The following is a 21463-nucleotide window of genomic DNA, read 5'->3' as shown; positions in this document are numbered from 1 at the left end:
ACCGGGGCGGTACCGTCTTTAAAGTACGCGATACTAACTGTTAGATTGTAATGCATTTTCTCATTTCGTTTTAGATGAAAGATGTGACTCTCCGCCGAGTGGAGTGGAGTTGTTTTGACCGGTAGGAAGAAGGTCAGAAGGTTGATGTGCGAGATTGCGCGTCCATCCATGGCCGGTACAGCTGCTGCAACCCCGAGAGCGGTTTGTTTGCCCTCGCAGCTTCAGCTGATCCTAATCCTGTTTGCTGTGTTGGCATTCTTTGCCTCTTGGCTGTGCTGCAGCCGGTGCCATCTGTCAAGCCAATCCCAAAATCTTGGACCTAAACCTCGAAACGGTAGCGTCTACACAATGCCATCGATTATCTGTGATACTGGCAGGCGCAACGATCCGGCCAGAAAAGCTAAACGTTTTGTTCTTTACATGCTTGCACCGTTGTACGGAAGTAAGTTCCCGCAGAGTACCTTCCTTTTTGCTTTGGCGAAGATGCTCACACCAAGATATGCCAAGATCTGCCGGATGGGCCGGAGCAGTGGAGGCATCTTCAAGTTCTGACGCTGGTCGGCATCTTGTCCATCTTCGTACTACCGCAAAGGCACTAACGGAGTTTCGCGCCTAGCTCCGATCCGAACACGCGAAAGATGGGTTATGGCGTTAGTGGATCTGCAATTTTCCGCGGAACATTTACAGCATGATCACAAAATCCGACTTTTATTGGTACGCGAGCCGTAAATCACAACCGGTAGCTTGGGCAGCGAGCGAGGTCGAGAGAAATGTGGAGAAGCATTCGGGTGTAGTGATGGTTGTGACTTTTGCCATAGGCCAATGTAACCAGTTGATGGCCCATTAGGTGTACCAAACGAATTTTACAAGCGGCTGCGGTGAGCTTGGTTGGCAAATCTCGTAAAGGTACACCCGCAGGAGACTAATGATGGCAATAGGATGTGAGTCGGTTTTCACACATTTCCTGCCTGTTCTCATCGTTCCCGGGTTGTGGGTGCCTTCTTCTTGTGGTTACCAGGCCAATTTGTGATGTCGGAAAGGCATCTCGTGACCTTTCGGTAGGAATTTGAGCTACGTTGTTCAGGTGGCGTTTAGGTAGCTCGGTTTCTTGGTAGCTTTGGGATTACGGCTGACAGATGGGTGTCATTTGAATAGGACCACCAGGTGCGTGCGTTGCCATTAGAGAAGGTAGAAATACGAAATAGGACAAGAACTGTTTCCCTTAAGATCTTTGCATGTATCTCTGAAGTTCCAGAATGCTAAAGTACCCTTGAATTCTTCATGAAACTCAACGATCGAATGTTTGGAGAACGATATGGGAGACCTCCAGTTGAACTCAACTCGCCCAAACGAACTTTGAACGCCACGCATTGAGCAAAACTCCAACCCCGTTTCGGCTCGATCGGTCCCAAAAAAACATCGACCATGGACACGGTCAGACCCACCCCAAAGGTTGCCGACACATAGCGGGCACCGTCCGCCCGGGATGGGATTTTGATATTAATTTTCAATTAAAAACAAACAGGTTCAGCGTTTAATCGATTTTATGTTATGGTAGAATTATTCAAATTTCGCTTTTATTTCGATGTTTTTACGTTTATGACGTTCTTTGGCAGTCGGATAGCGGCGACGACCATGCCATGGGGATTAGCGTCTCCGTCTGCAAGTCGAAGAACTGGGTTGGGTTCTGGAGATAACACCCAGTCAATGGTGATGGCGATAGCGTTTTCGGTCAGCAAGAGACCGGTGCATGCAAATCCGCACTCTCGCCACCTACACCGACCTCCTCCGACCTCCCGGGGTGAGGAGGTGGTAGGAGCCCGATAATACCAATAATATGCGTAATAATAATAATGTTAATAACAATAATAACGCTAAAACGGCATGCACTGAAAACGGTCAGGGTCTGCGGTTTACGACCAATCGATGACCGTGGCTAGGGGTTCGATTTAATACGACTTGCGGTGTCAGATTGATTTTTATTTTCGGCACCACCATTGTCCATTCCCCCTCAGTGTCCCCGCGCAGAGCGAAATACCAAGTGGAACCGTATCGGTGTGGCACTAGTTAGAGGGACGAGACCAGTTCGTGTGGTGCGAGGAGTACCGAAGTTTAATGAGATTATAATTTATGCTAAGTGTAATAAAACGACGCATAACCGTCGACAATTATTGGGGCGTCTTTCTCTCTCTCCGCCTTTTTGGTGGATCGACCGGTAAAGGCCACGAGATATCGGCGATACACAGTGCGATCTTCGTGCTCGGAGATGAGGATTTAGTTCAATCCGATCGCGATCGGGCCGATCGGGGTTGATGGGCAATACGATGCGGTCTAACTTTTACGACCCAATAAACGATTCGTTGATGCCTTTTTTCAGATGTCATATCATCGTTTTTGAGATCGTCGGCACGAAGAAGGTGCGTCCACCTTCCATTTGGCGCTGATCATGTCGCTGTCACACCGATGACATACCGATGGGCCGATTGGGGTTGGGTGGGATAAAACGAAACTATTGACCATCAGACACACCGGCACAACGGGTATTATTGTCGCCGATTGCCGATAGAAAAGGTGTTGGGCCAACATGTGTTCTCGCCTGTTCTATGAGCCCCGATCGGGCTGTAGCATCACCCGTTCGCTTGCGACGTTGAGCGGGGCCGATTTTAAATGCCGATGTCATCGTCGTGCGTCCCCGCAAAACATGGCACCGATCGGGGTTTCGGTTTTACGAGCGTACAAATTACCCACTATAAGGCTGATTAAATCGATTAAAGGTGGTCGGGAATAGGTAAAAGCAGTGCGTTTCGTTTGGGTGATTTATGGTAAATCGCGGGGAGGTACGAAGATACCGGAGGGCACTGGGAAGAGCAACGGTAGAGGTGAGAGGGGGAGAAATCGTGTGCCGATATTTATGGTATAGTGCGAAATCGAAATTAAGCTGAACGAGCACTGTCCTGTGAATGGGTGGCAGGACGTGTCCGGTGGTCCGCTCTAATTAGGAACCTTTCGGTAGAAGAGACCCTCAAAGCGAAGACGGTCTAAATGGAGTTCTTTTCAATTTTCGGCAGGCGAAAAAGCCTTCAAGATGCGCTGGGCTCATTCGTGTAGGCCGTAAAAATGCACACTCGATAGCTTATTGGCGACGGTGTGTTGCTTCATTTGGCATGGAAATGCCGCCCAAAAGAAAAAAACCAACAACCCACCCAAGAATGTCTTGCAACTTGATGACGAGCTCCAAGCACCCTCCGTGCGTGATCCTCCAATGACGGTGTCACTTTCTTCTTCAGCTGGGCTCCAATCGGCGAAGATGCGAAGGACATTAACACTTCTTTATGCGCTGAATATGCGCCGGAGGAGCTCAAACTTGACCCACCCAACGTGGCCGATGCATTCGCGCAAACTGCGGTGGGTCCCGCGTTTTTATGGGTCTCATTATGGGGGACTGTATCGCCCAGCCATCGCTCTTCACGCTCACTTTCCCAAGCAGCCAAGGATGGCTTTAATCGCGATGTCACTTCGATGGGTAATAAAAGCAGATTCTCAATGATCTCCACGCCCGTTACACGACGATCGATCGCATCGATTCGAGCGGAATGCTGCGTAATCGTGGCGGAATTTTCAAAGCGACAGCCCCGCGCGCTCGGGTTGACGCTCGCGTTGGGTTAACGAGCGATATCTGTACCGCGCGCGCTGATCGTAAAAATCGCGCAGTTCGATAAACTCATTAAGCCGTGCTGGACAAGAAGGCGTGGGCCACATCTGACCTGTACGCTCGCTTTTTAGTGCCCTGATGCCTGGGGATGGGGTGTCCCATTTTATGAGCACCTGGCGGGAAGATGGTAAACACACACGCCCTACCTAATCCAACCTTGCGGTAGCATTTCGGAGGTGGAGGAGGAATTCCAATCGCTGCACTAAAACCTGATCGTTTTGAATGTTGTTTGACTGTCATGAATATGCGCTTTGCCACTTTGGCGGGGGTTTTTCTAACTTCCTGGATGCATTTTTGAGGGCCATCTTCCCAACAGGATGCCGGAGTTTATTAACAGATTGATCCTCCCAGGTTCTTCGGGGCTTATGCCATGATGAACTCCCAAACGCACACTGCACGCTCTATTCAATTTGTAGATTTATTATTGTGCCCATGCCGTACATCAGGCACTTTTGATGTTTTGACACCTTCTCGGGTGATGCCCTCGAGTGCCAGAATTATCCACGACGCATCTGACGCTGCGGCTTTGTTTCTCCATGGACGAGTGTTGCGTCCAGGAGTCCATTTATCTAATCGACTTGAATGACTTTCGATAATTGAAGCCATTAAAAAGACTTGTACACACACACTCGGGGTCTGTCCTGCACCCGGGACACACGTGGTAATTTCGAGGTAGCAGCTCCTCATCAATAGGACGACAAGGTAAACACCTAATTTATGATCCTCTCCAGCTCTCCCTTCGGTGTTACCTTTTGCCGAGGCTTAATAGACGCGCTTGCGGGTGATGTTTGCTACGAGTGTGTTATGTCCGGGACAGAGTTCCACAGCGTCCCGGGTCGTTGCTGCTGTTGAAGTGGCACATAATAGTACAGCGGGGACTCTACAATAACGCACCGGGGCGAGAAGTTGTGTTTGGGTTTGTTTTCCAATAAATCTTCTTTTTCTCCGTGCCACGCAACACGCACACGCGTGCCACCACCCGCCGAGGGTCCGCCAGAGGCTGCCGGGGCAGGAGAGCATAATAATGGCCATAGACGATCCGTACGATCATAACACAATGTCAAAACATGCGATGATTTTGTTCTGTTTTTGGCGATGAATGGTAGTACAAATGAGCCACCGGGGCTAGTCTTTGCGCTAGCAAGGCGATCCTTCAGCCTTCCCGAAAGGGAAGATCTCGAGATGGTAAAGTTTGCACCGGGCTCTGCACAGCCTCGATAGCGCAACGATTTATGACCCAACAACCGTTTCCCGTTCCGTGTATCTCCTGTATCTTGGATATTGGGCTCCTCGTGAGGGATGAAGCGTTGGTTTCTCAACCCGATAGACCCGTTTGGCCGCTGCCGTGCGAACTGTTGAGCGAATCTTTTATTGTTCTGACCCAGCACCGCCGCGCATACTGCGGGAATGTAGCACGGGGTCTAGCGTGCGATAATGCCGCAATCGTTTTGTGTCTTATCGCTCCCTCGAGCCCCCTTTCGGCGGTCGCCTCCTTGGGGCAGTTTGCTTTATCTTCAACCCGGAACCACCAAAAGGAGCAATCGTAAAGCACCGAGAGCACCACCGGACGAGACCGGTATGATTTATGATCGCGCTGGTGCGCTTGTGGGCCATACTCTCCCGAGAAGGCCTGTATTTCGGCGCTGGATCGCGCAGTAATCGCGAAGTGGGAAAGGAAAAACTTCCACACCGAGGCAAAAGTGCGCGATACGGATCGATTGAGTTTAAGCGCTTATTTCGAACCGTGTGTTCGAGGTGTAAAATTTATAAATTGCACCTTCAAACTTCGTGAGAGAACACGGTGTCGTACACACACTGGGGTGGGTTGGTGTTTCCAAGGCACGTACCTTCTTAAAAGTACCCGCGATCGTACGCGGGGTGTTCGAGAAAACGGGGGAGGGAAAAAGTTATTATGTCTTCCTGAACGGCCCAGCGGGAGTTTTTGTCATTTTCATTTATTCAATAATAAATATTTGAGTAACTCTTTCTTCCCATGCTCAGGAGGGAGAAGCTTGCAGCAACGGAACGCGAAACACGGTTACCGATCGATCCAAATCGATTCCTCCACCGCCCAGCATTTGTGGTCTGTTTTTCTCAGTCAACCTTCCAAACTTGCCTGCCTGTCCTTGTTTGGAGCTGTGTCCCCAGCAGGAGTTTCGATGCCCCGGGCCACACCGGGCCGGGCAGGGCTTTTCTCCCAAACGCGTGCTTTATCTGATTTCGATTTACCTCCTGACGGCCAAATGACTTTAGCAGCTTGTTTGCGCCTTCTTCTCTGTTCCACCGACCGTTTGCTCCCAGTCCAATCCTGGCCTGGCCTGTGCCGGTACCTATCAACAGCGCAACATCATTTGCCAAGTGCGCTTTGCGTGAGTGTGCGAGCGATACCTGCGGCGTGCCGTCATAAATCAGCATCGAAATGAAGTGTAAATATTGCGCGATTAGTTAATTATTAATGATTTATTCAATTTTGCACCTTCCAGGCAACGGCAACCCCTGCCTCTCGTCAGCGCAAAAGACAAGAGTCATGCTGAGTCATCCCGTTCGTCACACACGGTCGCGCGGATGGCCCTTTGTTGTTGGTCATCTCCGGCGGGTTTTGATAAGCTTCAACGCACAGTTTTGTCGGAAAACGCCTTTACTTTCTCCACGGTTTTGCGCGTGGCCAAAGGTGACATCCGAGCGACCTGAAGGGCTCGGCGTACCGATATCAATCACCTGACACGGATGGGATGGGACGAAGGCATCAAAAGGAAATTCCAACCCAATTCCCCACCGTTTGCAATCACACCGCGCAGTGGAATGCAGTTTAATTTTATTTTTGCACATTAAACGAGATTGCATCGCAACGCAAGCACGCGTATGCGCACCAGGAAGATTAACCACCTGCGAGATGATGTTGGGGTTCCCATAAAATTGGAACCGTTTTACGAGACGTTTCAATTAAAGCTGGTTAGGAAGGTGCACTAGAAAATGATTTATGTTTTTTTCTAGTCCGATTCCCTGTTTAGGTCAAAGTGTTTTATTCAGCTAGAGCTTTATTGCACCAGATGGATGTATTATGCATGATTTGCATGTTTATGGCTGGTCGCTAGAGCATGAGCATGAGTTGTTCCTTAATGCTCATGTTATGCTCTATAATAGCCAAGTTCATGGCACTGATTTTATTGAGAAACTTATGATCTAAATGGCACTAATGCTCTACGTGTTCATGTCGAGCAATGCTTTTTTTTACAACAAGGGCTCATAACATGACTTGGATGGGATTGATGTCGTACACCATCGTCTGAACTTGTTTTAACGATCAATCGAAATGGTATGGAAGTTCGAACCTCGAATGCACCTCGCGTCATTCATGGACAATTACGGTGGGCAGTTTGGTTCTACATGCTCTCAATCTCGTCTAAGAATTTTCACTCCTAGTGATACTGGCGGTGGGACCAACTCAGAATTTTATATTCTCCAAGTCACTAAGGACCCGTTCTGCCCTTGTTCCACCGAAAAGCGTGAATTTTAATTTGATTGTGAATGGTTCCTTTACTCGTCGCCTTTCGCCATCCCCCCCAGCCCAAATGGAAATGGAGGCGAAAAACTGAAGTATTCAAATATCGGTGCACCGAAACACGGGGATGAATGTTTTCCTTTCGCCGCTCGGTACCATGGCGGAAAATCGTTACGGTAAACAACGGTTAAAACTCAACCAAACCAGCGCTCGCTCCCCTGTTGATGTGTGCACTTCAGCCACGGAGAATCGAGCTCTCGAGTGTAAATACAAACATTTGCACCTACCTCGTCGGATACAAATGAAACGCACAAACGGTCCCGGAAAAACTCCCCGAAGCACCTCTTCTCATGCTTTCCACGCCGGATAATGTTGCACGCATGATGGAAATAATGGTAAAGTGTAATCATAATGATAAAATTGAAATTTCACTCCGCATAAGCGAAAGAAACAAAACAAAAAACACACACACACACAAACCCAACCAACTTTGGCCGCAACGCCGCAGAAAGGGTTACATTTGTTCCGCCGGGCGATAAGCGCGATAATAATATCCTCGTTGAAAATTAAATAAAAATATCAACTCCGCGGACGAAATATAAAAAAAGTTGCTTGGAAAAAGAGCAAGGATGCAAAGGAGTCATCCCACCTCCCCCACACAAGGGTTGGTGGTGGGAAGAAAACACAGGAAATGACAAAATCTTCCCATTCTGGTTCGGTTGCCCGTGTGTTGGCGTGAAGGGATCGGACGGGACTCCACATTCCATTTCGCTGATTTTTCTGATCAGCGGATGGCTTTCCATTCTGGTTCGTTTGTGTTTGTTAAACCGCAAGGAACGAAAACGTTTGCTGGGTTGTTACAGGGGCAGGATACGGGGCATGTACGGGGCATCCCTATTCCCGGTAGGATTCGTTGCCAAAAAAAGGGGTTAACTTTCATCACCCACTCGGAGGAAATTGTGGTGTATTGTTGTATATTTATCTTCTTAATTTGATTTTCGGTTTTATTCTCCTTGTTTTGAGGAGGGTTTTTGGAGGTTTAGAGCGCGAAAAGTGGTGTGTGTTTTGGTAATTCTGTTTTAGAAAAATTACATAATATTCATACTCATAAAAGGCGGCGGCATTTAAACAAAAAGAATAACCCACCCACCCCCGCACGGACAATATTCGTGTTCTGGACAATGGCCACCATCGATGAGCTGGAACAGCGTACCATCGCCACACCAAATACGCTTTTCCAATCACCTTCGATGCAATTGTTATTTTTCGGTGGAAAATCCTCCAACGGAAAAAGGAAAGTCTGGAAGTTCCTCGTCGCACCCAAGATCACGGCGGACGGTGCCGGCTATTGTTTTGCTTTTTTTCACACCGGAACTGAACTTGTCCATCACCATCCACTTTGCGCCACTTTGTACCGGTGTGTAATGGAAAACCTCACGGAAAAATTAATAATATGGCTTACGAAGGATTATTTTTCCCCACCCGTTCTGTTTTCGTGTCCTTTCCAACCCACAGCTTTTTGGCGCATATTTTCTTTGTTGGGAAATGGCACGGTGACGACCACCGTTCGTGTGTGTTTCGTTGGTGTTTCGAAGGTGTTTGCGGCACAGTTCATGACTCACTCGGCTGTGTGGGCAGAGGTCGCAAGCCAAGGGTGGGCGCCAAAGGCAAACACCATGGGCCCGTTGTTCCGATGGGCGCGATTTCGGTCCGCGGCCCAATCGTTTCGTCCGCCTGGGGCGAGTTTGTTTATTGTTAGCTTTTTCCGGTCCCGGCCAATCGGTGGCCTTCACAGGCGAGACATCAATACACTACCCAGGCGAACGCGGTGGTGGTGGCCAGATCGGAAAGTTGAAAGTTTAGTACGCCGGGACGGTGTTCGTACCGGAGATACCGGTTGCCGACGACCGGTAAATAAACGAGTGAACTCACTACCGAAATTCGAGCACGTTTGGGGGGTGGGTTGTGTGTTGCCTAGCACAGTAGGATGAGTTTTTGTTGATTTTTCCCGTCCACGCATCATTGGAGCGAGGGGAAATACTAGCCATTTCGGCCACTATTCCGGTTGTTGTTCGCCGATGCGCTAAAGAGCTTAGCCGAGCCTTTGTCCGTTTCGCACCATACCGATAGTGCGATCGGGAATATCCGGCATCTCGCCGCGTTCTGGCGCACCGGAGGATTATTCTATTTTATTATATTTAAGGTGATTAAGGTTAGGTTAGAGGGCGATGGTTTTGGACGCGGTGCACTAGACTAGTGGTCGATGTTGCGCTATCGTGCCGGTCGATCGCATGGCCGCGGACACTCCCGAGCCACTGACCCGCGGCGCGAAGTATTGTGTGGGGTGGGAACGCCCTTTTGGCGAACGCCGACGGTGCTGGAGGTGTCGTACCGGTCGGGCTTGCTCGGTTGGGTGTGCACTGGTCCGACAAGAGGTGATCCGCCACATGATGCGCCAAAGACAGGAAGGAAGTATTTGAACATCGCTCGAGTGTTTTGTTTTGTCCACCACCACCATCTCTCTAATGTGATTAGTCGGTGTTAAGCTTATAAAAACAAAGTTTTCAAACCTCTCAATCTAAGCCAACGAAAGCGGAAATTCAACGATCGATTTGTTGGGCAATGGATGGACGAGCGTGAGCTTTACAACAGTGAACTGCCCTTGTGTCTGTTGGGGATATTTTCTTGGATTAAATTCGATCGTGTCGGGTTACGCAATCCGCGCGGTTCGCGTTCCTTGCGGTGGAAGACCCCGTCGTGACCTTTCGCGTGTAAATAGGTTACTTCCGGGTTAGACATTGTGGTTCCGAGCCGTCGAAAGGGAACCACTCGCAGTGTGTAATGCGTAGGATTTAGTACACATTACACAGGGCACTTGTGCCACCGGATGTACCGGATGGATGTGCCACCCAGTGGAGGATTAAAAAATTGTAAAGTTATGTTCTAAAAATGGCTAGCTTTCCACCGTAAATCGGTCAACGCATCATAATGAGGCAACATTTTCCGCTCGATCGTACGCGATTGCTGCAATATCTCGCATGCAGTTTCCAACTGATTAGCACATTTTCCGGCGGAGCACATCCTGCCCGGGCGTATTATAATGAACCAACACAGTGTCCCGTTCAGTATCCGAGCATGCCCGTTCAGGCGCAATCCGGTGTGATAAAATAGCGGATTTTATTATCTACGCAGAAATTTACCGGTATTTATAATTTGCTGCTGGCTGCTTTATTGTTATGATGATGATTATGTTTTATGGCGCTAGTGTGTGGCACCGTACGAATGCGCACTCGCACGAACGGTTCGCATCGCTAACATATGCAGCCGGGGCGCACTTGTGAGCGCAACTCCGTACGATGGCAACGGTGGGCTTTAATCCCGTCCGACCTTTCGCACCTATTTTTCGCGTAATTTTATGTGCAATTTTATCCACCCGTTCTAGCGGAGTTGATGGCGGTGGCATAGGAGGGATTGCTTGGAAAGAAGTTCTCGAAGGTAGATGTGAAGATTCTCAATTGGCACACCTTGATATAGACACCTTGCACACACTCCGAATGCAATACTTCTTGATACTTCCTCCCGAGGTTAGACGTGAAGTGTGTTACAACGTTGCGTGTCAATAGCTCTCTTGTCGCACGAGTCCTCGCACGAGAAGGACTGGTGCTGAGCAAACAATAGCCCACAGTCCTGCCCTCGCACGTGTCACCAAACAACGCCAGGCGGCCTCAGTGCAGAGGTGTTTTCAATTAGTCTCGACACAAACCACACAAACCTTCCACATCCTCCGGTTGAACTCTGGCCGCGAGTGTAGCGAGTGATAATTAACCTTTTTATTGTACCGAATGAATGAAATTGTAATTAAAATATTTTACACCGCGTGCTGGAAACGTCGCTAGAATTTACGCGCATCGGTATGGCCGCACACCGAACTAAATCATATTTATCCTTTTTGGCGGTCGTTTGGACTTTTTTTTTCTGGGTGTGTGTGCGAAGAAAGTGTCCCTATCCCGGCTGGGGAGACCTTATCGCAGTGGCTGTCCGGTGTGGTGCGAAACAGCGATAGGAAACCGCACGGCGGTGGAAGGTGCTAAATGGCAGCAAGTGTTTGGTCGTGTGCCGACCATTTGTACCGGATGCTTGTCCACACCGCAGAATGTGGTGAGGCCCGCAGAGGGAGGGTCGTCACCCGGGGGGTGACTTTTTGGGCAAGTATGTAAATTATGTTGCACGCAAAAGGGTTGGCAAGAGATAAATGTTGATTGTTGCTGTGGCAAGTGGGGGAGAACCCCGTGCTGCTGCTGGAATCGGGTAGCCGCAGCTGGCAAAATCCGACTAAAACGGGAGGTTTACTTAGGGGTTGATTATTTATGCCATTAATCGGCGATGGTGAATCGGATCATCTGTCCGCGGGTTGGGTTAAGTTGTAAAGGTTGTTTTGTTCGCCTGGTATTGTTGTTGTTGTTGTGGTTTTTTTTTGAGATTGGAGTTGGTGTGTGAGCGTGAAGTGAAGTCTTAATGAACGTACCATTTTTACCACCCGATAACAGAGCGTGAATTAAATTGGGAAAAAATGTCCTTTAGTTTTTTTTCCGGAGAGTAATATTTTTGTTGATTAAAAAAAGACGTCAAAAAGTTTTGTTTTTGTGTGTGTACATCTTCTTGACGTTTTTCCCCGATGCCCATTAAACTGAGCGTAACCAATCGCAAATGCCACTGTTTCCTGCTATTGCAGTGAAAGGAAGTGTCAAAAGCATTTCGTTACGGTCAGCAGTCGTAAGGAGCGATTCACTCAACCTCTCGCCGGCCCAATAGGATCTGGTTGTCGAAAATGTCAGCGTCAATGTACAGGAAATTGACATTTCCCGGGGAAAACCCTGGCAGAACCCCTTTAACAATAGAGCAACAGAGGTGTAGCACCTACCTCGGGCGGGAAAATCTGTGGAGGACAGGAGGACGATATTAAATTAAGTCAAAAAAGCAGCAAGGGATGGCGCTTATTGTTATGGGCCATCACGCGCCACACTTACCCTTTTTGCGGGGGCAACCTTTGAGCTTCGGGTTTGTTTGAAAATGACACCCATTGTTTCGTGTGGCATTAGTTTTTGATATGTAAATTTGGCCCAAAAGATTAAACAGAACCTCATACCATTGCTAACTAGTGTAAAGTTTTACGGCTGTTATCCTGTAGGAATAGGAAGCACCCCTACAACGATAAAGACGGCACCGATCATCGTACCCACTGTTGCAGTTAGGATGGCTGGAGGTCGAAGATTAGTTGACTGGATAACAGGGCAAACAGTGCTGTTGGAGTAACCCCGCTAAAGAGCGAGCAAATGTGCAAACAATTTAATATATTAGTGTCGAACTAGGTCCGAACCGAAAACCCACGGCACAAATGGGTGCAAAACTTTGTCCAAACGCAGCAGCGTGGAGAAGGAGGGTCAACCCTTGTCTCAGGTACGTCGGACACTCTACAGGAAGGAAGACAAACTTTTGGGCACCATATCCGATCGTAGCATTTCCGTGTCGTAGGTGTCTGCGTAAGATAAAACAGGAATCAATTTGTGTAACACATTCCCGTCGGATTATACCATTGTGCATTCTAATTAATCTTCCCTCCGGGGTGTCGTAGTACCGTGGAACAGATTCGACCTTGCCTACTTTGATCCTGTGGGCGGAAGAAAAATGTGTGCTGTATGGAAATTTATCGTCAGTACGTGAAGCACGTGACAATGCGGATCTGCCGGATGTGTGGTTTGCGGCACGTCTTACAGATGTTTGGCAGTTTGTTTTTTTTAATTTTTGGGAAACAACACAGACATTCCGATGGATGCATTCGGACCGTGGAAGTTGGGGCCGAGAAAATTTAAAGAATTCGCTTCCAACCATGGCCCCACTCTGGTCTGGTCGTTTGATCTATTCGCATGATTTAATCGTAATCGAAACAAGCGACCGACATTCCTTGCCACGGAAGTGATACTGTTGATGCTGTTTGTCGCAACAAAAGCCCCCACCCGAATTGGTGTGGTGTTTTATTTTCTCGCTCGTTGAAAGTGTCCCCCGAAAGGTCGGGAAACGGTAAAGAACTCAGGGAGCGAAAACACAATCGAACAAAGTGAAGCCCGAAAACATTCACCAAAAAACCATAACTTCAACCTCGGTAAACCACACACATGACACACTGAAATGGTGGAATTTATTGAGCGGAAGAAATTGATTTACAATAATTCTTGCGCTTTGGTGGACTTTATTTATGGACGACAGTTTGCAGGAGTTTGGCTTTCCTTTTTTTTTCAATTTGTGTTTTTCATGCGGTGGCAACATGTTGTGATTGGGAAAAATCTCAATTTAATGATCAGATTTTGCTCTGGGAGTGAGTTTTAAAAACGATCGATAATTCGTTCGGCAGGCATGAGATCATGGCGTGGGGTGACTATAAATAATATTATACGAGTGAATGAACGAAGTCGAAATGAAGTTCATCTTTTGGTTTACAAATAAAAAAAAAACTCCATCTATTGAACATTGTGCTCCTCAGCGCCCATTGCGGACATCGAATCACAAATCCACTCGGTACATTCCATCGGTGTTCGTTTTCATTTGAGTCATTGAATTGGTACATTACAGCTCTTGTAAACATCGCTAATTTATCCCGTGCGATAAGCGTTGCGGAAACGTGCAACATTTCCCCGGTCGTGTCGCTAGGCAGGCGCCAAGAGTCGTAACATCTTGGCACGAATGCACCAAACGGGTCACAGATAGCGCGTCCTGCCGGGTAGGGTTTTGGTTGGGAGATAGCGCTGTCTCCCGGGAGCCTTGTGGGTTTTGTGTTGTGAAATTATTTCAATTTAATTTCCGCGAAACATGCACCCCAAAGCGCGGCTAAATGAAGGCAGCCGAAGGGCATTCGGTCCCCATTAGCGAACGGTTCGGTGATCAGTTCGCGTGAAGTTCAACCGGCGGTAGTTCCGTGGCGGACCGGTGTGACCATCGCACTGACCTTTTCCCATTGCGGCAAGGGTCTTGTGCCGAGGGCGAGATCCGACAGAAAGGACTACCGGCCGAAGATGGTTCTGGTTTGTGCCGGGAATTGAAAAGAAGAAACGGTTCGCTCACGGTCATGGTCTCTAATCTCGAACCGAGATCCTTCCGTTTCGTTTCGTTCTGGATGGATCGGGACTGGGTGGTGGATGCACGGGATGCAAGCAGCGAGCAATACGCTTTATTTATGCACCAGTTCCCGAGGAGACAGCGCATTTCGGGGGGCAGCTCCGGCGGCAATAGTGCTACTGCGCTGCTGGGGCTACCTTCTCCAGCACACCACGCTCCGAAGATTGTCAGATGGTTGGGCAAGCGTCGGGAGTGATAGGTACGGCCAGGTACGTCACGAAACAGCGGCGCTTTGGCGCAGTCAACGTCGACGAGGACGTTCGTGGCGTTGATGATGATGATGAAGATGAAAATGCACGAGACATGAATTCATGTTTTGCGTTTGTTTCACTTCACATCTTCCATCTTGGCCGTGGTCGACGGACTGTTTTTTTTTATTCTCGCCCCATTCCATTCGCTGTCCCATCCACCGGTTTTGTGTGTGAATGCGCGGGTTTCGCTGTGGACGCATGGTTTCGTTGGAGAGGCTGGTCCGGTGCAAGTACAAAGCAAACAACGAAATCTTCAAGAGCGAACCAAGCAATTCCTCGCAACACGGTCGCATCGCATCGGCCGTACGTTGCTGTTGTGTCCGATGCCGATTGCGTTTCGTTTCGCGTCCTATGCACCGTTCACGGTAATGTTATCCGAAAAGTGGTAAACCGACAAGAGCTGTAGAGAATGCCGCAGTGCGAGTGGCTGAAGGCATCCGTCGCGCATAATGTCGCAACATTTCTGTTCGATGTCGCCCGTTACCGGGAATGATGGTTAGGAATTTGGAGTATGTGACGCCTTGCACTGGATGGGTACAATCCGTGCGAGCGTTTGTGTGTGTGTGTGTCATTCGAAAGGCAAGAAAATAAGGGAAATTCTCGAGGAGTGATGTACAACCTAATCCAATCTACAACCTACCCGATACGTACGCGAATAAAGACACAATGGGGAAGAAATGTGCGGAGCAACCTGATTGCGACACGAATTCTGACGAACGACACATTGGAAGATTGAATCATGCAGAATGCGACAAGCAAAGACCGCGAAGCTATCGGAAATAGGAACCTCAAGAAGCGAACGGAACCACCTACGGACGAAGGCGAATGCATGCAGTACGCGTGGAGAGGAATAGCTCTAGAAGGAAACCAAACCCAAATCGAAACACTGACTACACACTCTATCGATCAGCGAACTGCAACTATTCGACAACAGATCGCGAAACTGAACGGAACACGGTACGGTTTTATTTTTGCTGAACGAAATCGCATTTATTTTTCACTCTACCATTCATTGCAGGCCACAGTCACTCGAGTCTAATCTAATCCCATCCTGAGCGAATTGTGCGATGATGCTACAGCGTACAGCGCAGGAAGAGGTGGACCAGAAATAACCCACAGATGGAGACTTACGAATCTACATAACCAATGCTTACAATACAGTACAGTACACGGTGGAGCGTAAAGGTAAATAAATAGCTTAAGAGTACCAAATTATGCTAGGCAGGGAGCGAGATGCATTACACTAAGCTAGAAGCGCTAGAGCTAAGGATATACAACGGCAACGTCGGCGACTTGTCGTTTTGGTAATAAATACTGATACAATAGGGCGCTTATCTGTACAGAACATCTACTACGGAACTAGAAGGCTTAAATATTAGGAACTAAGAAACATCGCTCTGTACAGTGTCGATCGGAATGATATGGTTTTTCGAGTGAACTCACAGGAATGCGATCAGTCGAAAGATCATATCCCCGTGGGCAAGGTATCTTTGCGTACACTATCGTCTACTCCATGGACTGTACGGGGAGAATTTGTAGTCCGAACTACTCCCGCCATGGCTAAGATACTTTGGGCCGGCCGATGGCACCGGACCCTGCAAGCTACTGCTACCGTACGGTGCGAAGATACCATTCGAGCCGAAGCTGGACGAGAATGCCGAACCGACCGCGTACGGACTGCTGCTGCTCAGATTAACGAAGTCATCCAGCGTGCCGTGGTACGATCGGTTCGGTGTGTTCTGATGGAAGTTGAACAGTGGCAGCGGTGGTGTCTTCGACTGCGCATTACTGCCAAACAGTGCGCCAACACCAGCCGCCACGAGCGATGGCGAACATACACTGGGTGCCGTGGAACTAGCGTTAGACTGTGTGGTTAGGTTGTGGTTAATGGTTTTAAGATCATTGTTATTGTTATGGTTGTGGGCAGTGGTGGTGTTAACCTCGGTGGTGGAGTTCGGTGCCGGCAGGGTCGTCGTGGTCACCGAAGGCGACGCTATCGAGGACGCAACTGCGGGCGCACCCGAAGTATCCGCCGGGTCCGAGTTGGACACCATGGAGGTGGAGGAGGTGAGCGAGGAGTTCCCGCTGGAACTGTTGAGGGTTACGTTGGCAATGGAACTGTTAGGTGAATCGGTGTTGCCACCGGTGGTGTTATACCCGCCCGAGGACGTGGAGGTGGCGGTGCGGTACAGATGCACCTGCACCAGATGGATAACGTCCGATTCGGACTGGAGGGACTGTAGCTGGGTGCTGGTTTTGGCAAGCAGTGCGTGGACATCGCCGAAGAGATTGTCCAGCAATTTACCTGTGGTAAAGAGGACTATCGCTTTCAGGCAGGAGTACTCGGCCGAGTCGACGTGCAGCGCCTTCAACTTTTCCACCTGCTCCTGGAATATCCGGATGTGGTCCATGAAGGCGACAACCCGATCGGCTGCCATGGGGGACGCGTGCAGACCGGCCGCCGCCAGTAGCGGGGCCACGTGCAGTGGCATCGAGCACTGGGAGGCGTTCAGCACGAACAGCTCGGACCAGACGAGCCGTAACAGCGCCACCTGATCGGTGACTTGGAGATCCGGAAAGAAGGGAATATTGCGGGCCCACTCGACGGCGGAGAACAGCAGCCGGGCCGCCAGCTCGCAGATGTTGTCGATGCCCATAATGTTGTTCGTCTGCATGCACTGACCGTACCGGGACGTGGGGTACGGTTCCGCCCGCAACAGCAACGAAATGTAGGAACTAAGGTACGAGTGACCGTTGAACCCGGCCACGGAGTCACCGTTTGGTATTGAGTACTGGCCGTACGGTATGCCCGGTGGTTGTGACGGTGGAACTCGACCTCGCTGGACGGCTGCAAAGAAACGGGAAAACGGGTGATTAGTTGTTTGGGAAATTCGTGTTGAAAAGCGTCCTCTACATGACATGGGATACTGATGAATGTCAGAATTCGGAGTCCGTGAGTGGTGACGAACCTTTCGAGTGGTGACAACCCTGTTTTCTTCGCTCGATGTGCAATTGTAATTCAATTTCGTTTTCTTTAAAGCATCCACAAATTTAAATATTCATAGACCAGTGCAGTGTTCCGTTTCGGGTCCGCTATGTCTGTCAGGGCCACTTAGAACCGTGTGCACCACAAGTACGGTGCCGTTTTGAAAATCGGCCTACTTGAAACTCTCAGCGATGTCACGCATTGGACAACTGCGAAGCAACTCGGTTGATTATGATGTCGTGTATGTGTGTGTGTACGTGTGTGCGTGTGGGTAAGCATTACCCGACGCCGTTAATCCGCTTTCCATCCATATCGCACCCTTGAAACCCTTCATCATTACACCCGGCCGGAGCTACAATTAACTCCTCTCCCCACCGGCAACCTGGAGACAGCGGCGAGTTCCTCGGTCACGCACACACACACACACACACACATATGGATGCAAGCGCACGAGTAACGCAGGCTTGTTGAGCAAACAATGAAGTTTCGAAAAAATGAGCATTAATTATTTATGATTATTACTGTCATTGAGTGTGCTCCCCCCCCACGTCCAAGGTGCTTCATCGTGGGTATTATGAGGAAAGAAAAACGTCCCATCGAACGAGGCACCCGGGTAACGAGATGGAGATGGCGTGGAGGGTTTTTCCTCTTGCCTTACTGCCTAGCATCGTGATGGGACTTATCTAGGGGACTTTGATTAGAAGTGCGGCAAACGCCACGGAATGACGAGCCCGTGTCTGCTAAAGCTGACCCAGCGGAGCTAATTGTCGTTAGATGAAAGTCCGTGCACGGAAGGCAATCGGGCAGAACCTCACCATCTCGTGTTGTCCACGTCTTATCAGTACCATTTTTGATAAGCTCCCGATCGGAATGTGTTTTTGTATATGGATTCATGTGTGTAAACAGTCGTTCGAAGTTGGATTCGATTGCGAAACGGTATTCGTTTCGAGGCGAAGCAATCATTATTTATTTACATTCGCGCGATGCTCGCCGTGGCTGATGTCCTTCTGGCGGTAAAATATCCTCCTTATTATGATGCCTGACAGAAGGTGCAGCAGGGAAGCGTTATGAGCAGCATTTCGCCGGTCGTGATTGAACCGCACCGGCGGCATTTGTATTTCGCCCGATAAGCGGTATGGTAATTGAATCAAAACTGAGCTTAAACGGCCCGGCAACCTGCTGCCGGAACCGGTGGCCGTGTGTAACTGTGCAGCGATGTACCGTGCGGTGTTGGCCGTTTCGTAAACGATCGTGCACTTTAGCATCGGAGCACCGCCTCAAGCTGTGCGCCGCGCTTTACCGGCATAAATCAGATAATTAAGCTAGCGGGTATGCGCTAAGAACAGTGGAAGTTTGGTGCATGAGAGCGCTGATGTAAACCAATAAAATGCAGCCTTAAGATGCAACTCTTGCCGTCGAATGGAAGAGATCGGCCATCATCTTTCTGTGCCTCCGGGAGGGCGTTGCGCACGGGGGTTAGGGAAAGCCACGAATCCCAGTACCGGTGCATCGATCCTCGTTCCTCTTCGAAGGGGCAAAAAAGAGGTGCACAAAGACAAGGCTATTATTGTTGTGCCTCATGTTAACACACACGCGAGCATCGATTATTAATGCTATTTAAAATGAAATAAAATAGCCAATAAATCTTACCCCGCTGGCTTCGTTGGCTCTGGCACAGCAGAAGGACACAAAACGCGACCGGACGCAAAGGGTTTGTTTCGCGATCGCCCAGCCTTTATCCGTGGGTGGAAGGGCAACCATTCTGGTAACCGACCGCAAGCGCAATATGGCACTGGGGGTATGTTTCTGTTTTTTTTTCTGTTTTGTTTTTATGCTTTTGTTTTTGTGTTTACAGCATGGGAAAAATGAAGCGATTGCTTTGGCAAACGGAAAGAGCTGCATGTGGATGGGGAGTTGCCCACGGTGCCGATCAGTACCGGAAGGCTAGAAAAAGCAATTTGCTGTACAGCTAATCGTTTATGGCATTTTCTCTCACGTTGGCAGCCGGTTGGTTTAAAATGGAAATTAAATTAGCAAGATGTATGGAGGTTGATTTGTGGCCGTTCGGGGCTGGTACGCGAAAGTGTTTTCTGGAACTGCCTTAATGCCTTTGCTGTGCAGAAGCTTTCCGCGGAAGGTTTTACGTGAATTAGACATCAGGACGAACAGCCACAGACGGCAATAGAAGAATGGGTTCAAATGACGTCTGGACCCCTATATACTCCGTCAGTTTTGGGTTATCCAAGTCACAGAGCTGAGTCAGAGGTTAATAAATAGGTTAGAACATCGAAAGATTGACGAAGACTGACGAATTCAAGATGGAGAAGATGAAGATGTTGTGGATTCCTAACGGGTATTGCAAACCTCCAAGACCGAGAACTGATGATGTAGAACCAAATAAAGAAAGAGGTGGAATAAGTCATTTCTTATTGAGACTTCTAGAGCTTTATCCAATCTTTTTAAAATTATTCAATATGGAACATCTAAAGCTATTTACTATACCCCAACACAGTACTGTAAAATTTGACAACCACACGAACCATGCGCCTGACAGTGTGTCCGCTTCCGTTTCCCTAGTCAGTTAAACACCGTGCCACGTGTCGACCACGTTCCGGTCACTTCCTGTCCGTGTTATCTTTTTCAATATCGGATGCGCTTTTCAACCACGCTTTTCCAGCCTTGAAATGCACCCGCAGCCGATATCCTGTCCCATTTGTGGCGACGGAACCGGATGCAGTAGCTTGGCAAGCCTTTTTTTGTGTTCTTCCCAGCATCAGCTGCATTACTGTGTGTTTGTGTATGTGTGCTGCACTGCTTCAGTTCAATGAAAGAGAACTTTTTTGCGGGCGATTCCCTTCCAACAGTTGCATCCGCCTGATAGTTATCGGGAAAAAGGTGCGCACTGAAAGCTCTCGGAAATAAAATTTGAAAAATAGGAAACCACTTTTCCGGCCCGGTAAAATGGTATCGCGGTTTTTATCAACAAAAAAAGCAACAGACATCCGTTTTCAGTGGTGGAAAATTCATAAAAATTATGAACAAAAAACCATCCAATTCGATGTCAATTGAAAATGCATAAATTTCTTCGTGAACGTGGAAGTAACTTGTGGACAAAAAATATTTATTTACACCATTTCCATCGAGATTGGAGGCAGAACCGATGGGCGAAATGATTTAGATAAGGGTCAAACAATTTAAAATAAATTGTCACCGGTTTGGCCTTTCGTTACAAGTGGCCATATCCCGGTGCTTTTGGGTGGGAAATTTATGGCACGGTTGCAACAGGTTTCGAATCCTTTCGAGTTCAGAAACGGGTGGTTTTTTGTTTGTTTGTAAAAGCTCAAATCGATCTCCAATTGAACATAAAAGTGAAAAACATGTAATGATGAAAATGGGAAGCACTTTTCCTTCTCTTTTTGATGATTTTTTTTTTGTGAAACTCATCATTCTGACACTTTGTTCTTTATAAACTTAACATCCGGAGATGACGCTTTTGTAAGGCTCTATACAATCGACGGTTATTCGCCACAAGCTCAATTATTCGCACAATGTTGCGGATCATGTCACGTTCTAGTGATCCAATTTGAACACGAAGCGTGCGGCTCGTTGCTCGAGTGTTGCTCAACAACAATGGTTACCCAATTGAATTTCCCTAATCGACCAAAAACGGACCCAATTTGCACCTTTGCGCGTACGGTGCAATTCGTACGGAATCAATTTTCTCCGTTCTGGGCTGCGGCACTCCGGCCGCACTTGACGGTATTGATGGATTATGCGAAATTTTCCAATTTGCCCTAACTGCTGCAAAAACCCCATTGCACTCTCGGGGTACTTTCTCGCCG

At 48.6% G+C, this 21463-nt stretch overlaps 1 protein-coding gene across 1 annotated transcript in view; it reads right to left on the bottom strand.

Moving 5' to 3' along the window:
- LOC128299655 (nuclear receptor subfamily 2 group F member 1-B) overlaps positions 1 to 21463 on the bottom strand; it is a 69085-nt gene that overhangs the window by 14779 nt on the left and 32843 nt on the right. The window contains exon 3 of the mRNA XM_053035672.1: positions 16941 to 17483. Coding sequence (XP_052891632.1) covers positions 16941 to 17483 — 543 coding nt within the window. The remainder of the gene's footprint in view (positions 1 to 16940; positions 17484 to 21463) is intronic.

Source organism: Anopheles moucheti, chromosome 2 (assembly GCF_943734755.1).
Source record: "Anopheles moucheti chromosome 2, idAnoMoucSN_F20_07, whole genome shotgun sequence".
Taxonomy (NCBI): domain Eukaryota; kingdom Metazoa; phylum Arthropoda; class Insecta; order Diptera; family Culicidae; genus Anopheles; species Anopheles moucheti.
This window is presented reverse-complemented; position numbering and strand designations above follow the sequence as displayed.